The sequence below is a fragment of the Triticum urartu genome, chromosome 4, assembly GCF_003073215.2.
Source record: "Triticum urartu cultivar G1812 chromosome 4, Tu2.1, whole genome shotgun sequence".
In the NCBI taxonomy this organism is placed as follows: domain Eukaryota; kingdom Viridiplantae; phylum Streptophyta; class Magnoliopsida; order Poales; family Poaceae; genus Triticum; species Triticum urartu.
Window position 1 is genome coordinate 99,119,506 of NC_053025.1, and position 15,679 is coordinate 99,135,184.

A 15,679-nucleotide genomic window follows, 5' to 3' on the forward strand; every position below is an offset into this window, starting at 1 on the left:
TTTGTGAATCTGGGAAGATTGTCAACTTGTTTGCAATTTTGCCGATAATGTTGTAGTTGATCCGTGCATGCTATACTATTGTTCTTGCCATGTCTAGCTTGAATTTTGTGCCTTCTTGATGGATGTATGCTTGTCTTGCCATGACTTGCACCGTGGTGAGTGCATCGAGCTCGTAAACATGCCTACTTGAGTTATATTTCAGCATGTGTCAGTTTTCACTAAGTCTGAAAAACTGATTATGTTTTTGCTATGTTCACATGCTTGCAATTGTATTTTCTGATCCCTTTTGGCTCAAGGTCACTAAGGGACTTTTGTTAAGCTCTTTGAGTAGCTCCATGCGATGCTTTACTTTGCCATGTTCAGATCCTGTAGCATGTAGTTTTGTTGCTCCGAAGAGGGCTACCTGATCTAAAATTCCAGACAAGTGTTAATTTCACTAAGTCTGAGATCTGTTTGCCATATGCATTTTTGCCATGCTTGTTTGAACCTGTTAATGGATGAATTGACCGTAGCTCAGTGCTAGACTTTTGTTAAGCATCTTGTGTGCATCCCTGCCATGTATTTTTTTTGTCATGTTTGATTGCTGTAGCATGTTCATCTCATTGCATTTAGTTGGCTACTTGCTGTAAATCGCAGACCGGTGTCATATTTGAATCGCTTGCCATTTCCAAACCGTAACTTCGATTCCGGCGTTCTTTATATCGTTTTCAAGCGATTTCATCTCATCTTTCCAGTGGCACACTTGGTTTTCCAAGTTGAGGCCAGGTTCATGCATTTCCTGTCATATCTTGCATTTTGCATCCCGCATCGCATCCCGCATATCATATCATATTTGCATTGTGTTGTTTGAGTTTGCACGTGGTGATTGTGCCCTTGTTTCTTGTTTGTCTTGTTTGGGTAGAGCCGGGAGACGAGTTCGCTAACGAGGAGCCCGTTGAGTTTGCTTTCGAGGATCCAGTCAACTCTGACAACTGTGCAGGCAAGATGATCATACCCTCGAAATCACTACTATGTTTGCTATGCTAGTTTGCTCGCTCTTTTGCTATGCCATTGCTACGATGCCTACCACTTGCTTTCAAGCCTCCCAAATTGCCATGTCAAACCTCTAACCCACCATGTCCTAGCAAACCGTTGATTGGCTATGTTACCGCTTTGCTCAGCCCCTCTTATAGCGTTGCTAGTTGCAGGTGAAGATTGGAGGCCGTTTCTTGTTGGAACATTTATTTTACTTGTTGGGATACCATTATATTATCTTGTTATCTTAATGCATCTATATACTTGGTAAAGGGTGGAAGGCTCGGCCTCTCGCCTAGTGTTTTGTTCCACTCTTGCCGCCCTAGTTTCCGTCATATCGGTGTTATGTTCCCGGATTTTGCGTTCCTTACGTGGTTGGGTTATAATGGGAACCCCTTAATATTTCGCCTTGATTAAAGCTTTTCCAACAATGCCCAACCTTGGTCTTACCATTTGCCACCTAGCCTTTTTTTCCCTTGGGTTTTCAGAGCCCGAGGGTCATCTTATTTTAACCCCCCCCCCCCCGGGCCAGTGCTCCTCTGAGTGTTGGTCCAAATAGAGCCACTTGCAGCGCCACCTCGGGGCAACTTGAGGGTTGGTTTTAGTTGTACGTAGTGTTCATCTGAGTGTGCCCTGAGAAAGAGATATGTGCAGCTCCTATCGGAATTTGTCGGCACATTCGGGTGGTGTTGCTGGATTTGTTTTAACCTGTCGAAGTGTCTTGAGTAACCGAGATACCGAGTCTGATCGGAACGTCTTGGGAGGAGGTCTATTCCTTCGTTGACCGTGAGAGCTTGTCATGGGCTAAGTTGGGACTCCCCTGCAGGGATTTGAACTTTCGAAAGCTGTGCCCGCGGTTATGGGCAGATGGGAATTTGTTAATGTCCGTTTGTAGATAACTTGAACCTTAACTTAATTAAAATGAATCAACTGAGTGTGTTACCGTGATGGCCTCTTCTCAGCGGAGTCCGAGAAGCGGACACGGTGTTGGAGTAATGTTTGTGCAGGTTGTTCTCTAGTTTCTCGCTCGTACTTTGCCTCCTCTTCTCGCTCTCTTTTACGAATAAGTTAGCCACCATATTTGCTAGTTGCTTGCTGCAGCTCCACATATTTACCTTGCCTTACCTATAAGCTTAAATAGTCTTGATCGCGAGGGTGCGAGATTGCTGAGTCCCTGTGGCTCACAGATTACTATTACACCAGATGCAGGGCCTAATGATTCCGCTCCAGGAGACGCGTATGAGCTCAAGTGGGAGTTCGACGAAGACTCTCAACGTTACTATGTTTACTTTCCCGATGATCAGTAGTGGTACCCAGTTGGGGGTGATTGGGACCGTGTCGCTTGTTGGGCTATCTTTTATTTTGGCGCCGTAGTCGGGCCATGAGTGTTTGAATGATGTAATGTTATTTATGTACTTGATTGACGTGGCGAGTGTAAGCCAACTATGTTATCTCCCCTTTCATTATTATATTACATGGGATGTTGTGAAGATTGCCTAACTTGCGACATATGCCTTCAATGCGATTGTGTCTCTAAGTCGTGCCTCGACACGTGGGAGCTATAGTCGCATCGAGGATGTTACACATATCGCCGTCGCCGCGCAACCATTCCTCTGTGTCAAGTCGTCGTCCATAATTTGCATCTCACTATCGAAATCAACCATTCAATCTTAAAAGATAAACACACCCGAAGATCTTTGGTGACCACGCAATTGTAGAGCCGTAGGAGGTCACCGGAGCACACTCTGCAATCACCCCCACTTGGCCGGATCACCACCACCATCTGTGGACCGTAGCGTTGCCGGCCGGTCACCGCCCGCGCGAAAGTCCAGCTCCTCACCGCCACCGTCCATCTTCGAGCAGAGAGCCCGATGCATGCTAGTCCCTGCGCCAAATCCGGTCGGATCTGGCCCGGAACCATGATTTGCCGGTTTGGCTAAGTAGAAACGATTTTCTTTTCAATGGCAAACTCTCTTCTTCGTTGCAGGTTATTTTTCGTTGTACGCATCAGCTTCGTATGTGGTCTATATTAAATCGTATGAATTACCGACCGTTGTTCAAGACGGTATGTACACGATTAAAGCGGATGTCCAGAAAGGTTTTCACCCAACATGGATGATAACATAATCTTCAGATCGAACCGCCTCCTCCTGCAACATAGGCATATTGTCAGCCTTATAAGGTTTTACTAATGCCCATCTATCGTTTAGTTTTATATTTAGTCAAACTCATTATTTTTGATTGTGTGCATCTTGCATATGTAGAGGCTGGATGTCGCTCATGATGTGTTGTATCCGCTTAATGCTACATATTAAATTAATAAAACATCATTTATAAAAGAAATATCCCACGTAAAAAAGAACATACATCGATTTTCCAAATCCAAGTTTTTTCGGCCGGCAGCAAGGTTTCTTGAGGCGGACTGCGCTACACGCATAAACCTGGCACACACACATTGCCCAAAACGTAATAATGATTACCATTCAAGATCAGAAGCTATACATGCGCGCGTACAAATTTTACAATGTATGGAGAATCAGCAATGAAATCCAAATTGTACACTTTGACCAAAGAGGAGGCTATCTGAATTCAGCCAGTCCTCGAGATCCCATATACACTCCAAAAAAAAGGCCCCTCAACTGAATATTTTGTAGAATTTCCTAGAGCTGATCTTATGGGATCTTTTCTTGGCCGATCTTGCTTTGTTTTTCCGGGGAATAGCATGCAGACCACTACAGATGTGATCTAACCCTTCGTCCATAGGCTTGTTAGAATCGATGTCCGAACGGCCTCGATCTTCGTCACTCTCTTCATCAGAACCGGAATCAACGGGGACCAGCGTAGAATTTTTCGGCGTCGTGAAGGACAGCCTCAAGCGGTCGACCTCGATGTTCTTGACTTTGTTAAGGGGAAGAGAATGGAAGGGGAGCTGATGCGTGAAGATAGGTGTCTTCACCTCTTTTACCATTTTGTGCTGCTTCGATTCTTCTCGCTCTCCTCCTTGTTGCTTGCTGGTAGACCACACCATCACTTCAGGCACTCTCTCTTTCTGTGTGTGTGTGTGTGTGTGTGTGTGTGTGTGTGTGTGTGTGTGTGTGTGTTGGGCCCTCTCTCAAGTGTTGTTGCTTCCTGTGCTATTTGCTGCTATGTTGAGGATCTAGTAGTGCGACACTTATATATAAGTTGTGAGGGGCGAAGAGAGAAGCTGAGGGGAGAAAGCTGCGTGAAGGTTCGTCCAGGACGAAAACGACGGATGTGAGCGGAAGCACGAGGTCAGATGATTATTTGACTTGATCGTCACGGTGGCTGCCGCGCGCCTTGGTTGCCAAGGTTCTTCGTCGCTGACTTGTCTGACGAATCTTGTCGATATCCATTTTCTTGGTTGCCAAGGTCGCTATCCATTTGCACATGTACGGGGAGAGGAAAAATGCCTTGGTGGGCATCCAACCGGACAGCCGTGATCAGGGATGGAGTCAGGATTCTAACAAGGGGGAGGCCTCCGGTGTGGACATTAATAAAATAAGAGTTAATTTCATTTTTAACCCGGAGAAAATCCTTAATTTATACTTCCTCTTTCCTAAAATATAAGGCGGTTTTTTATGCACGACTTTGACCATTAATATATATCAAAGTATATTGATTGAATATGTATAAATGGCATCATCGTATTTATCTTGTGAATACATGAAAATTATAGTCAAAGTTGCACAACGAAGATCAGAAAAGTCAATCCGCGCCTTATATTTTGGGAAGGAGGGAGCACCTTCACTTTCATTTTGGCAGGTGAGTACCTTCACTTTTGCACTTTGTGCCACATTTTACCCTCGTGTTTACATTTTAACTTGGTTTTTCTTCTCTCAATTTTAGCGCTTGCCACGTTGACAGTTTATTTTTGCTTTTGGTTTTTCTCCTAGTTGGTCATTCTTTTGAACAGGAGCGAACCGAACCGAAGAAAAGCAGGTCAACCACCCCACTACTCCCACATTCTTCCTCCTTGTATGGTTGTACCCAACCCGCCCAAGATCCACTCCGCCTCGGGCCCAGCAGCTACACGAGACGGCCAAAAAGCTTCTTAATTTGTTAAAAAAAAGGTGCACGAGACGGCAGAGGAGGCTCGGGATACTCATGTCGGCGCGAAGTTGTAGCTGCCGCCACTTTCGTACCTGTCGCCACCATTCATGTTGGCGGTCGCGCGGAGCCATGCAGCAACGTGGCATCTGCCCCACCATTCACGGAGCCGTCGAGCTACCGCGGTGCGGCCGACCGCATCTTCACCTCTTTGGAGGCAGGAGGACCAGGAAGGGCAGTGCTTCTCGGTGAGGCCCCAGCTCCTATCCACTAATTGTCGCGCTGCGGGTGAGCTTAGATCCGGATGTACGGGAAATGCCGAGCGGTGGCACTGGCTTCCCGCTCGCAAGAGGCAGGGGGTCGGGCAGTGTGCATCGACATGCACGCCCGCGATGGGCCTCGAGGACCGGGTCGCCGTCACACACACTATAAGGGCTAGTCATAGTGGGGGTAACTTAGGTAGTAACTTAACACATCTCAAGACAATTTTGCTTATGTGGCAAGTATTTAATGAGGAGAGAGGTGCTTGGAGTAACATAATATGTTACTGTAACATAGCGCTTTCCGAGGTAAAATGAGTCTATAAGACAATAAATGAAACAAACTATGACACTACTATTAAGATACTTTGCACTATGAAGATAGTAACTTAGACTAGTGTCATATGCATGACACTAGTCTAAGTTACTCCCCACTATGACCAGCCTAATTGCATAACCTTGGTTGTTGTGGCAACCTTAGTCACAAATAAAAAGGCCTGAATGTAGTATCGTTGTTTGGCTACATAAATGGGACCCGTATATTAAGAATCTCTTGCCCTTTCATTGTAACTCTATAATTTTGAAATAAAACTTCTTTTATCCCCGCAAAGAAAAATAACCACCTCTACAAAAGAGGGGAATAGCTTTAGGCCTCGTTCGGATCTTCTCCACGGGCCAGCTTCCCAAAACAGGTGCGTGAAGCCACTCCGAACGCCCAGCTTCTCGAAGCTGGCTTCCCGAAGACAAGAATCGGCCCGTGTAATTTCCGCGGAGACGAGGAGCAGCAGAAGCCCCGCTTCACAAAAACGAGAAGGTGAAGTTCGTCAAAATTACGTGGGTATGCCACCGCTAAGTTGCGTACCGGTTCGATCTGTTTTCTCCCCAGCTCCCGCACGAACAAGGCAGCAGACGTGGACGCATCAGGGTCATCCACAACGAACCGGGCCTGCAGCCCATGTGACCATCTAAGTTCCCTAACGGGCCATCTTCCTATAGCCCAGCACCAGCCCATGCAGCGTGGAGAGAAACTGGCCACGGCCTGCCGAACACACGCTACTCCTGGCGAGAAGCTGGAAGCTGGCGAGAGAAGCAGGAGACGAGAATTTTCTGAAATTGGAGAGCTTTCGAACGGGCCCTTAGTCTATCCAACACAGAAAAAACAATTTTGCTATTTGTCAGTTGCCTGAAAAAAAATTCAACCACATTTTTTGTGTGTTTACTCTTTTCTTTTCTTTTCCTCTCTCTCACACACAAAGGAAGAGATGTGAATGACAGTTTGAACTTTGGACGGTGAAAGGAATGGAGTAAGGAGTAATGGTCGATACATCCCATCTTGCACGCTTTCCAACGCATGCAGACAAATGGCATGCATGGCTTGCTGGAGCCTAGCTCTGCAAAAATGGTCGTTTTGACTATTGCTCGCTAGGAATTCGATGTAGGTCATGCTATCAAACATGCCGATTTTGCATCTCCAAAGCCTGAGCTGCGTGCGACCTATATCTGGCCATCTGCCAGGCCGGGCCGGGCTTCGAGCCTACCAAAGCCCGAGGCAGTAAACCTAGGCCCGAACCCGGCCCGACCGTCGGGTCTGATTTTTGCGCCCAAGCCCAGCCCGACCGTCGGGCCTGTTTTTTGGGCCAAGCCTGGCCCAAAAGTGATAAAGCCTGTCGGGTCTTGAGTCGGGCCCCTTCAGTAAATCGTGAAAACGACGGGCCCAGGCCCGGCTTTCGGGCTCAAAATCTAGGTCCGGGCTGTTTCGGGCCGGGTTGCCCATGGCCAGGACTAGTGTGAGTGTGTGACCTACCGAACACGCCTTAAATCCTCCTTTGCCGCAACCGAAATTGAAGCGTGATTGGGGTACTGGATTGGTGCGAGCATGTTTGTTTGGCTTGGTCGACTTTTCGAATATGCTATCTATAAGTTACTGTAGATTGAACGACTGTGGTGGTATATCTGACGATGCCCTAGTGCTAGTTGACCGTGACTATTTTCCATGAGCATGCGTTTTAATACTGTGGCAAACAGTGTTCCGAAATGAACTATTATGACATTATATTAACACATACTCCCTCCGTCTTGAATTAGGAAATTTCGGACAGAGGGAGTACAAGATACAATTCTCATCAAATAATCTAGCCCTCACAAAACAGGCGAACTCTCTGGCAGAATGCTGACAAAAGCTTCATCAAAATCCCAGTGACCACACCAGCCGGAGGTCGAAATCTCAGAGCAGCCCAGGACGAGAATGGAAGGGGAAGTGGTGCATCACTATGGGAGCCCCGCTCCTCTTCTTCTTCCCCTCCTTCCCCGCCGCCTTCACCTGATCAACACCTCCCATCTGCTTGGCCTCGCCGACTACGTGGCCACTTGGCGCCGCCTCTGTTACCGCCGCTCTCTGCTCCACGGCCTCTGCTCCCTCTCCTCCCAGCCGCCTGCCCGCCGGCGACACCTTGCTTGCGGCTTCAGGAGCGCCGAAGCAGTTCGTGCCCAGCACCATATTTGATATTTCCCTCGCTTTTTTAGTTTCTCGCTCGATCTCTGCGTTGGCTCAGCTTGTGTTGCTGTGATGCTCTTGTGGTGGCTGCATTTATAGGGAGGAGGAGATCAGGAGAAGGCATGGCGCGTGTTGCCCCGGGACCAAGGCTGGGAAGCTTCGTGTGGTCCTTGATGCGTGGAGATTAAGCACATGTCAGTTGAGTACTTGGCTGACTTGGTTCGCTGCCGCCTTGGTTGCCAAGGTTCCTCCTGCGGACTTACGCCAACTCCATCGCACGACCCTATCCTATCCAGTCCCGTTCGTTTGAGATAAAATGAACAAAGTAGACGGTTCAACGCGCGGGAGCAAACGGACTTTTGTTCGTTTTGTGTCCGCTTTCAATCCATCCGCGGCTCAAGTTTGCGTCGCTTTTGCGGTGAAACGGACACCACGCGAACGCGCGGGTCGTCTGCGCGTGTCCTCTCCTGGCCCGCCCATCGGTGGCACAGGGTGGGCCTTTTTCTATCCGGCCTCTCCCTCCCTCCGGCCGCATCCCCAACACTCTTCCCCTCGCTGCCACCGTCTCCGCCGCTGTCATTGCAGCCGTGCAGTTCGGACACGAGCTCGTCCAGCCTCTTCCCCTAGGCGCCGCCGAGCTACCCAACCACGGCCACCTGGTGTGCGCACCCGCCGGCCGGATTTGGGGCGGATCCGGTCGGTCTTGTGCTTGGCCGGCTGTGGGAGGCCGGGCCGCGCCATGGACTGGCCGGGCACCTCGCCGGAAGGCCCTGGCAGGGCCGCAAGGCCACATGCAAGCAGTGGCTCCTCCTCTAGCCGCTCGGATCTGCATCGTCGGTGGTCCGCCGGCAGATACACGAATGACGGTCGGCCGGGCTCGGTGCTTGCCCAAAAGCTCGCCGGCGCACTGTTGCCACTCATTAAGTGCAACCACTGCCCAAGGATGGTCGTGCGCCGCGTGTCTACAACGCCGGAACATCCCGGATGGGTGTTCATCAAGTGCTTAAACGACGGGGTATGCGTTTTTTTTAGCTTTGGTCTGTGCTCTAGATTTGATTAGTTGTGCTAACTTTAAATTTTGTTGTGTAGAATGGATGCAAGTTTTGGTATTGGAAAGACGAGTACATCGATATATTGATAGAGCGAAATTTAGTACATGTTCATGCACTTTTAGCTAGCATAAAGGCTGTAAATGAGACAAGTGCACTTGTTGCTAGATTAGAGGCTAGACACGAGACTAGGTATGAGGAAGTAACATCTACATCTGGCTTGAAGAAGAAAGGAGGATGCCAGATCGAGCCTCCTCCACAGATCAACAATGAGTGCATCGAGAAGGCCCTAACCCAACTCAAGGGGGCAGTTATGGAAGTTGGCTATCTTCTAAAATGTATTCTTGTTGTTCTTATTTTCTTTGGCCTTGTTTTACTAGTCAAAATATGATGATGTATTGTCATGTACCAAAAATGAATGATAAAAAAAAGTTAATGACTTGCAAAGAAAAATACGCGGACAGGATACGGCCGGATGCGTCCGCGCGCTGGACGCACGGCCACCACATTCCAGGACACGCCCCCAAATTCCTACTCAAACGGACAAAATCCGGCCGTCCGCGCGCTGGACGCACGGCCACCACATCTACGCCCGGACACGACCCCAAATTCCTATCCAAATGGATAAAATCCGGACAAAACGAACATCCATTTAGGATCGCGCTACGGAGTTGGCCTTACCTGACGGATGCCGTCGCTGTCTGGTCAAACTAACGGGGCTGATTTGACGACTTGGTCACTGCGTCAACATCGGCCGGTGGTGGTTCACTGACGTAGTAGTATCATCACGAGCATGGTTTGCCTTTTGACCAGTGTGCCACGGGCCAGAGTTTTGCTGGCACGGGTCGACCAACTACGGTCCTCCTGTTTTCTCGAAAAAAGATAAGAACTGGCATAATAACCATTTGCAAACAGTACTCACATGTTGGGTTTTACACATTTTCCCCCTTGCATCATGGCAGAGACAACCAACAAATTCCGCAAGCTGTTGAGAGCAACAGCCAACATAATCATCCAGAGCAGAGCAAAATACTCCACCACTTGATCCTGAATTATTAACAGATTCAGGAAGCAGAAGAAAGTAGACTACATTGCCTGAACTTTCGAACCAAGTTGTACCATCAGTTCAAATTAGCATAAGCACGTCCCAGCAGAGTCAGCCAAGCAGAGCAGTAAAGGAAAAACTGAAAAGTAAAGCAACGGGACATTGAAACATCAGTAGGCTAAGAACAGACTCATTCAACTGAAACTCATGGCCATAGTAGTAGCAGCAGCAGCATATATTGCTGCCAAAAGAGAGCTCGTTCGTAGTACAGCCACTTGTCCGGTACGTAATTACAGATATACTTCAACTAACACTACGCTACTTTGCCAAGGAAGGCGAAACCACAGACGATGATCTGGTTCAGAAACCGCACCCCAGCGCTTATTACATCGGAGCGATCGGAAGCGCGTGAGGCGGCCTAGTTCTCCATGCGGATGATGCAGCGGATGCCCTCGCCCTTCGCCATGAGGTCGAACGCCTTGTTGATCTCCGAGAACGGCACGCTGTGTGTGATGAACTTCTCCACCTCCAGCTCCTGACCACAATCGCAAGTTGTTCGAGCATGAGGTCCAAGTTTTCAAGGACTAGATAAAAGTGTCCAGCATTCAACATATCTCAACAAGGTGCAAAGCATAGACCAAGCTGCAGCAATTAGCGATTCCTGTTTACCTTTCTCATGTACATCTCCACGACATTGGGCAGGTCAGTGCGCGGCTTGAAGTTTCCGAAGAAGGTGCCCTTGAGAGTCCTCTCGTTCAGGAAGTTCATCGGGTGGGTCTTGAATTCGGCGTCCTTGTGCGGCACACCCACCAGCACAGCAACACCCCAGCCCTGTATATAGATCACAGAATTCAAGTTTTCATCTAGAGAAAAGAGGCAATGCAAAATGATCATGCTTGAGTGGATGATTAATGTCTTAGCAAGTCATACATCATGAACACATTCAAATGCTTGTATCATAGCATTGACGTTGCCCGTGCACTCAACACTGCGGTCAACTCCACCATTTGTCATCTCAGCGAGCACCTAAGGCATCATCAATAAGCTGTATGTTATGATCACTAAGCACAATGAATAACCATTTTGCCTTACAAGAAGAAACAAACCTGTTGAACTGGCTTGGTGTGATCTTTCGGGTTCACAAATTCCGTGCAGCCAAATTTTCTAGCTGAACATGGACAAGATATAAAACATCAGAATCTTCGCAAAGCAACAGATTAAACTCATGAATAGTAAAATCAGAAGTATTTACCTTCTTCAAATCTACTGGCGTTCAAGTCAACACCAATGATCCTTGATGCACCTGCAATCCTTGCACCTTCTGCAGCCTGAATCATACAAACATGAAGGGGTAAATAGATGCAAGTCAGGCGCACATGCCAATTGCAATTGCAGAACAATCAAGAGATGAATTAGGGCACTTACAGCAAGGCCAACAGCTCCTAGCCCAAATATCGCCACTGTCGAACCCTTTGGTGGTTTTGCAACATTAATGGATGCGCCAAGACCTACAAAAAGAATGGCAACCCAGCATCTCAAGATAAGATGAAGCCATAACAAGCATACCACAGCAACAGAAGTCAACTTATCAACTTACCAGTGGAAATACCACAGCTAAGAACGCAGACTTTGTCAAGGGGAGCCTCAGGGTTGATCTTGGCAACACAACCAACATGCATGACAGTATACTCACTGAAGGTGGAAGTCCCTACAAAATGGTAAATCGGCTTCCCGTCAATAGAGAAGCGTGACTTGCCATCCCCGATCATGACACCTCTGTCGGTGTTGATCCTGAGCAGATCACACATGTTGCTCTCTGCAGACTTGCAATGTGGGCATTCCTTACACTCCCCAGTGAACACAGGGAGGACATGGTCACCAGGGGCAAGCTCAGTCACACCCTCTCCAACACTCTCCACTATGCTGTGAACATAAATAAGTTCAGGGGACGTGCAACACATAAATTTGTTCAGAGAAATGTATACAGAAGGATTTCATGTCCGAGCACCTCATCAGATAAATAAAGAGATGGATATAGCAAGTCAACCAAAGCAACATGGAACAAACTCCAGTGACATGCACGGTGACATGCGGCCCAAATTCAAATTTAAACATTGCGAATTTTTTTGAAAAAAACCATGCATGTTCACAGCACATACTAAGATAACCCAAAAATTTGAGTTTCTCTTTTTCGTTTCTTGATGTATGTTTCGAATTTTGATCTGAAATTTTTGGGTTATCTTAGTATGTGCTGTGAACATGCATGGTTTTTTTCAAAAATTTTCGCAATGTTTAAATTTGAATTTGGGCCGCATGTCACCGTGCATGTCACCTGATCCCAGTCCCTCCTGATGTATCTTCAGATGACAAATAAGTTCAGGGGGCATGCAACACATAAATTTGTCCAGAATCTATATAAATGGACTTCATGCCCGAGCACCTCAGATAAATAAAGACATGTTTATAGCAAGTCAACTAAAGCAACATGGAACAATTTCTGATGTATCTTCACATGAGAAATAAGTTTACGGGACGTGCAGCAGATAAATTTGACCAGAATATCTATATAGAAGGACTTCATGTGGGAGCACCTCAGATAAATAAAGAGATGGATATAGCAAGTCAACTAAAGCAACATGGAACAATCTTCTGATGTATCTTCACTTGAGAAAGACATGTCAATCGAAAGTCCTAGTACCAATTTATGATATTGACCTCTGGTGTTCCATACTTGCTCTACCAAGATCCAACGACAGTGACGCCATTACAAAACAGACAACAACAATTATTCCGCAACGGTCTACACAGGCAACACACAGTTCTTATGATTACTTCACATGTTTTCAGCTCTGTGATGGACCTATCCTTTCTCAACAAACAGTTAGCACAACTTAAATCAAAAGAGGGGGTTTCCCTCCGATTTCATTAACGAAATCACCAAAGCAAAAGCATCCAGCAAGTCCTAAACGTCACCTTAACTCAACCTACCACTGCTAAACAGGTGCAAGAAATTCAGAAAATAGAAACGAGACTCCACACCGACGGGAACTAGTAACAGCAAACAAAACATAGACGCTGAAGGAAGACCAAACAAAACATAGACAGCAGAGAGACATGACATAGACGCTGAACTGAAGGAAGACCAAACAAAACATAAGATCGCAGGCGCATGGTAAACATGTATAGACAGACAGGGTAATGATTCATCAAGGAAGGTACAGTAATTGAGACTTGAGAAGCATACCCTCCAGCTTCATGACCGAAGATCCGAGGGAACATGGGAGTCTGCCCCTAAGCATCGGAAGCCACGGAGGCGCAAGTCAGCCACAAAACTGAAGGGGAACATAATTTATTGACCGGAAGCGAGCATGACGGCGGTGGCGCATGCGTACCTTGGCCTCCCAGAAGTAGACGTCGGTGTGACAGAGGGAGGTGAAGAGGATCTTGACGCGCACCTCCATGGCCTGCGGCGGCGCCACCTCCACCTCCTCCATGGACAGCGGCTTCCCCGCCTCCCACGCCACCGCGGCTGCAACCGCGGACGGATCCAAGGAAAGGGCGTCGTCAGAATGCAGTCACGGACGATGATACCACAAGGGGAAGGAAATAAAATCCTCACCCAAAATCACGCAAAAAACCTAGCTAACCCCTCACGAAATTCGTCCCGGGAAGAACACAGGAAGAAATAAGCAGGACAGTAAGCAAGGAATCGAAAACACAAGCAAGCGCCTTAGAGTGAGGCCCGGGAAATGCCGGGAGGGAGGAGAGGAGAGGGGAGGACAAGGCGCGGACCTTTGCACTTGATCACCTTCCCGGCGGTCGCCATCTCGCTCGCTCGCCTGGGGAATTCTCTGAGCGGACCCGGAATCGAAATCGAGAACTGATCTCTCACTTCACAGGATCAACAAATCCGTGGGGAACCGAGTGTGGGGAGGCCGGGGGTATATATGGGGCCGGGCTGGGAGGGAGGGTGCGGTTTCGCCACGTCTGGCTGGCTGGCTACCTGCTCTGTTCTGTTCTTCTTGGGGAGCAAACCAGGGGCGGGCGGCGTGGCGCCGAAACCGGGGCTCCCGCTTCCACCTGGAAGCTGTAATGCGGCCGCGGTTTGTCTCGCTCCCTCCCTCCCTCCTCGGTGCGGGGTGTCGGGGCCCATGGCGTGGGGTCGTGGGCGCCGGGCAGTCGCGTTGCACGCAATGACGCGTGGACTCGCACAGCTGTGTGTTGACAGTGTGCGGGAAAATGGTTTCGGGAATTCCAGAGGCCGCGCGCATGTGCAAAGAAGAGATGAGCGAACCTTTGATCGCTCTTGCCCGGGAAAGTTCTCTCGCGATTTCTTTGATTTGCGGATTTTTGTAACGCAATGATAGGGCTCCTTTGATTCAAGGATATCTTTAGGATTTTTTAAGGATTAAAATCCTTAAGAATTTTTCCTATGTCGGCCCTTTGATTCATATGATTGGATCCTATAGGAATTTATCCTATGGAATCTTTTGTACTACATTTCATAGAAAATCTAACATCCACTTCAACCTCTTTTTACATTTTCTTTGTTTTTCATGTGGCATCAAACACTCTTTGCTAATCCTATAGGATTCAAGTTGACATGCCACTGCAATCCTATACTTTTCATATTCCTACATTTTCAAAATCCTGTGAATCAAAGAGGCCCTAAGGCCTCTTTTGGTTCATAGGATAGGATTATCATAGGAATAGGAATCTTGTAAAAAATAAAATGACATGTATCTCAAATCCTATGAGTAGGAATAGGAAACATGTCATTTGGTTGACACCAAAGGAATTTTTCCATTGAGTCTAGACTCTTTTTTATTTTCCTATGAAATGTGGAGGATAGGAACCAATCCTATGTAGGAATAGGAATCCATTCCTATGAACCAAAGAGCTCTAAAGGAAAAAATCTTATAAGAATCCTATCCTCTAGAATTCCTATGAAATTCCTTTAAACCAAAGAAGGCCTAAGAAGGAAAAAGAAACAGAGGGGTTGTAGTGACACGTCGTGTTCAATGGTAGTATGCGATTAAGATTAGTAAACTACATAAAGTTGGGGCAATGATTGATGTCAAAGAAAAATAAAGAAATTTGAGTGGATGGATTCCTTTTTTCTTCAAAATAGTCTAGGGATACATCCTCAAAAATTCCGATGAAGTCTCTTTGAATCAAGAGCCCAAACCACTTTCCAAATACCCTTCTACTCTTATCGAAAACAGTATGGTCCTAAAGGGAGAGTATCTCGCAGCTCTTCTGGAATTTTAACCATGTAGAATGACCTGTCCTAGTTAATTCGCAGTGTTTCAAGCACACAAGAATAGAAAAAGTAAGCATTGTCTTTTCTCGGGAGTCCATCGACGAACCCATGAATTCGTTTTCCCTATGCTAGCCGCTCAGATGGCTCGTGGCAGAAAGGGAATCTTGGTGCTTTCACTCTGAATAGTAGTTTACGGGGCTGTTTGGATGATAGCCCAGCCGCGCCTTACCAAAATTTTCGCGTTGACCACTGGCTTGGGCTGCCGTTTGGATCAAGGCCAAAAAATCGATTGTCTGCCAAAATTTCAGTCGGCAATTCAGTTTTCACGCCCGCACGTGGGTGAAACGGCGGCGGCAGATTTCATCGCCAAAATATTGGCGCGTCGGGGATTGGCAGGGCACGTGCGGGCGTCATCCAAACACAGGGCCGGTCCTGATATTTCAGGAGCCTAGAGCGAAATTGCCCCGGGGCCCTTACTATAAAGAT

General features: G+C 47.5%; 2 protein-coding genes across 2 annotated transcripts; both read right to left on the minus strand.

Moving 5' to 3' along the window:
- Nucleotides 1-7,367: 7,367 nt before the first annotated feature.
- On the minus strand, nt 7,368-7,917 carry LOC125553628. Its single transcript, XM_048717388.1, has one exon. It carries the CDS (start codon nt 7,837-7,839, stop codon nt 7,567-7,569), a length of 273 nt encoding a protein of 90 aa, XP_048573345.1. The 5' UTR covers nt 7,840-7,917; the 3' UTR covers nt 7,368-7,566.
- Nucleotides 7,918-10,104: 2,187 nt separating this feature from the next.
- LOC125550871 (alcohol dehydrogenase 1) lies at nt 10,105-13,908 on the minus strand. Its single transcript, XM_048713980.1, has 10 exons — nt 13,723-13,908; nt 13,323-13,459; nt 13,175-13,221; nt 11,528-11,853; nt 11,356-11,438; nt 11,183-11,258; nt 11,037-11,098; nt 10,861-10,956; nt 10,600-10,761; nt 10,105-10,465 (listed from the first exon to the last, which is right to left on the minus strand). The coding sequence occupies exons 1-10, from the start codon at nt 13,754-13,756 to the stop codon at nt 10,349-10,351; spliced, it is 1,140 nt and encodes a 379-aa protein (XP_048569937.1). The 5' UTR covers nt 13,757-13,908; the 3' UTR covers nt 10,105-10,348.
- Nucleotides 13,909-15,679: the final 1,771 nt, after the last annotated feature.

Coding starts and splice junctions, on each gene's coding strand:
- LOC125553628 (XM_048717388.1), bottom strand. CDS start 7,839: ATGGTGCTGGGCACGAACTGCTTCGGCGCTCCTGAAGCCGCAAGCAAG.
- LOC125550871 (XM_048713980.1), bottom strand. CDS start 13,756: ATGGCGACCGCCGGGAAGGTGATCAAGTGCAAAG. Junction 10,957..11,036: donor ACACCAAGCCAGTTCAACAG/GTTTGTTTCTTC, acceptor ATGATGCCTTAG/GTGCTCGCTGAGATGACAAA. Junction 10,762..10,860: donor CATTTGAATGTGTTCATGAT/GTATGACTTGCT, acceptor ATCTATATACAG/GGCTGGGGTGTTGCTGTGCT.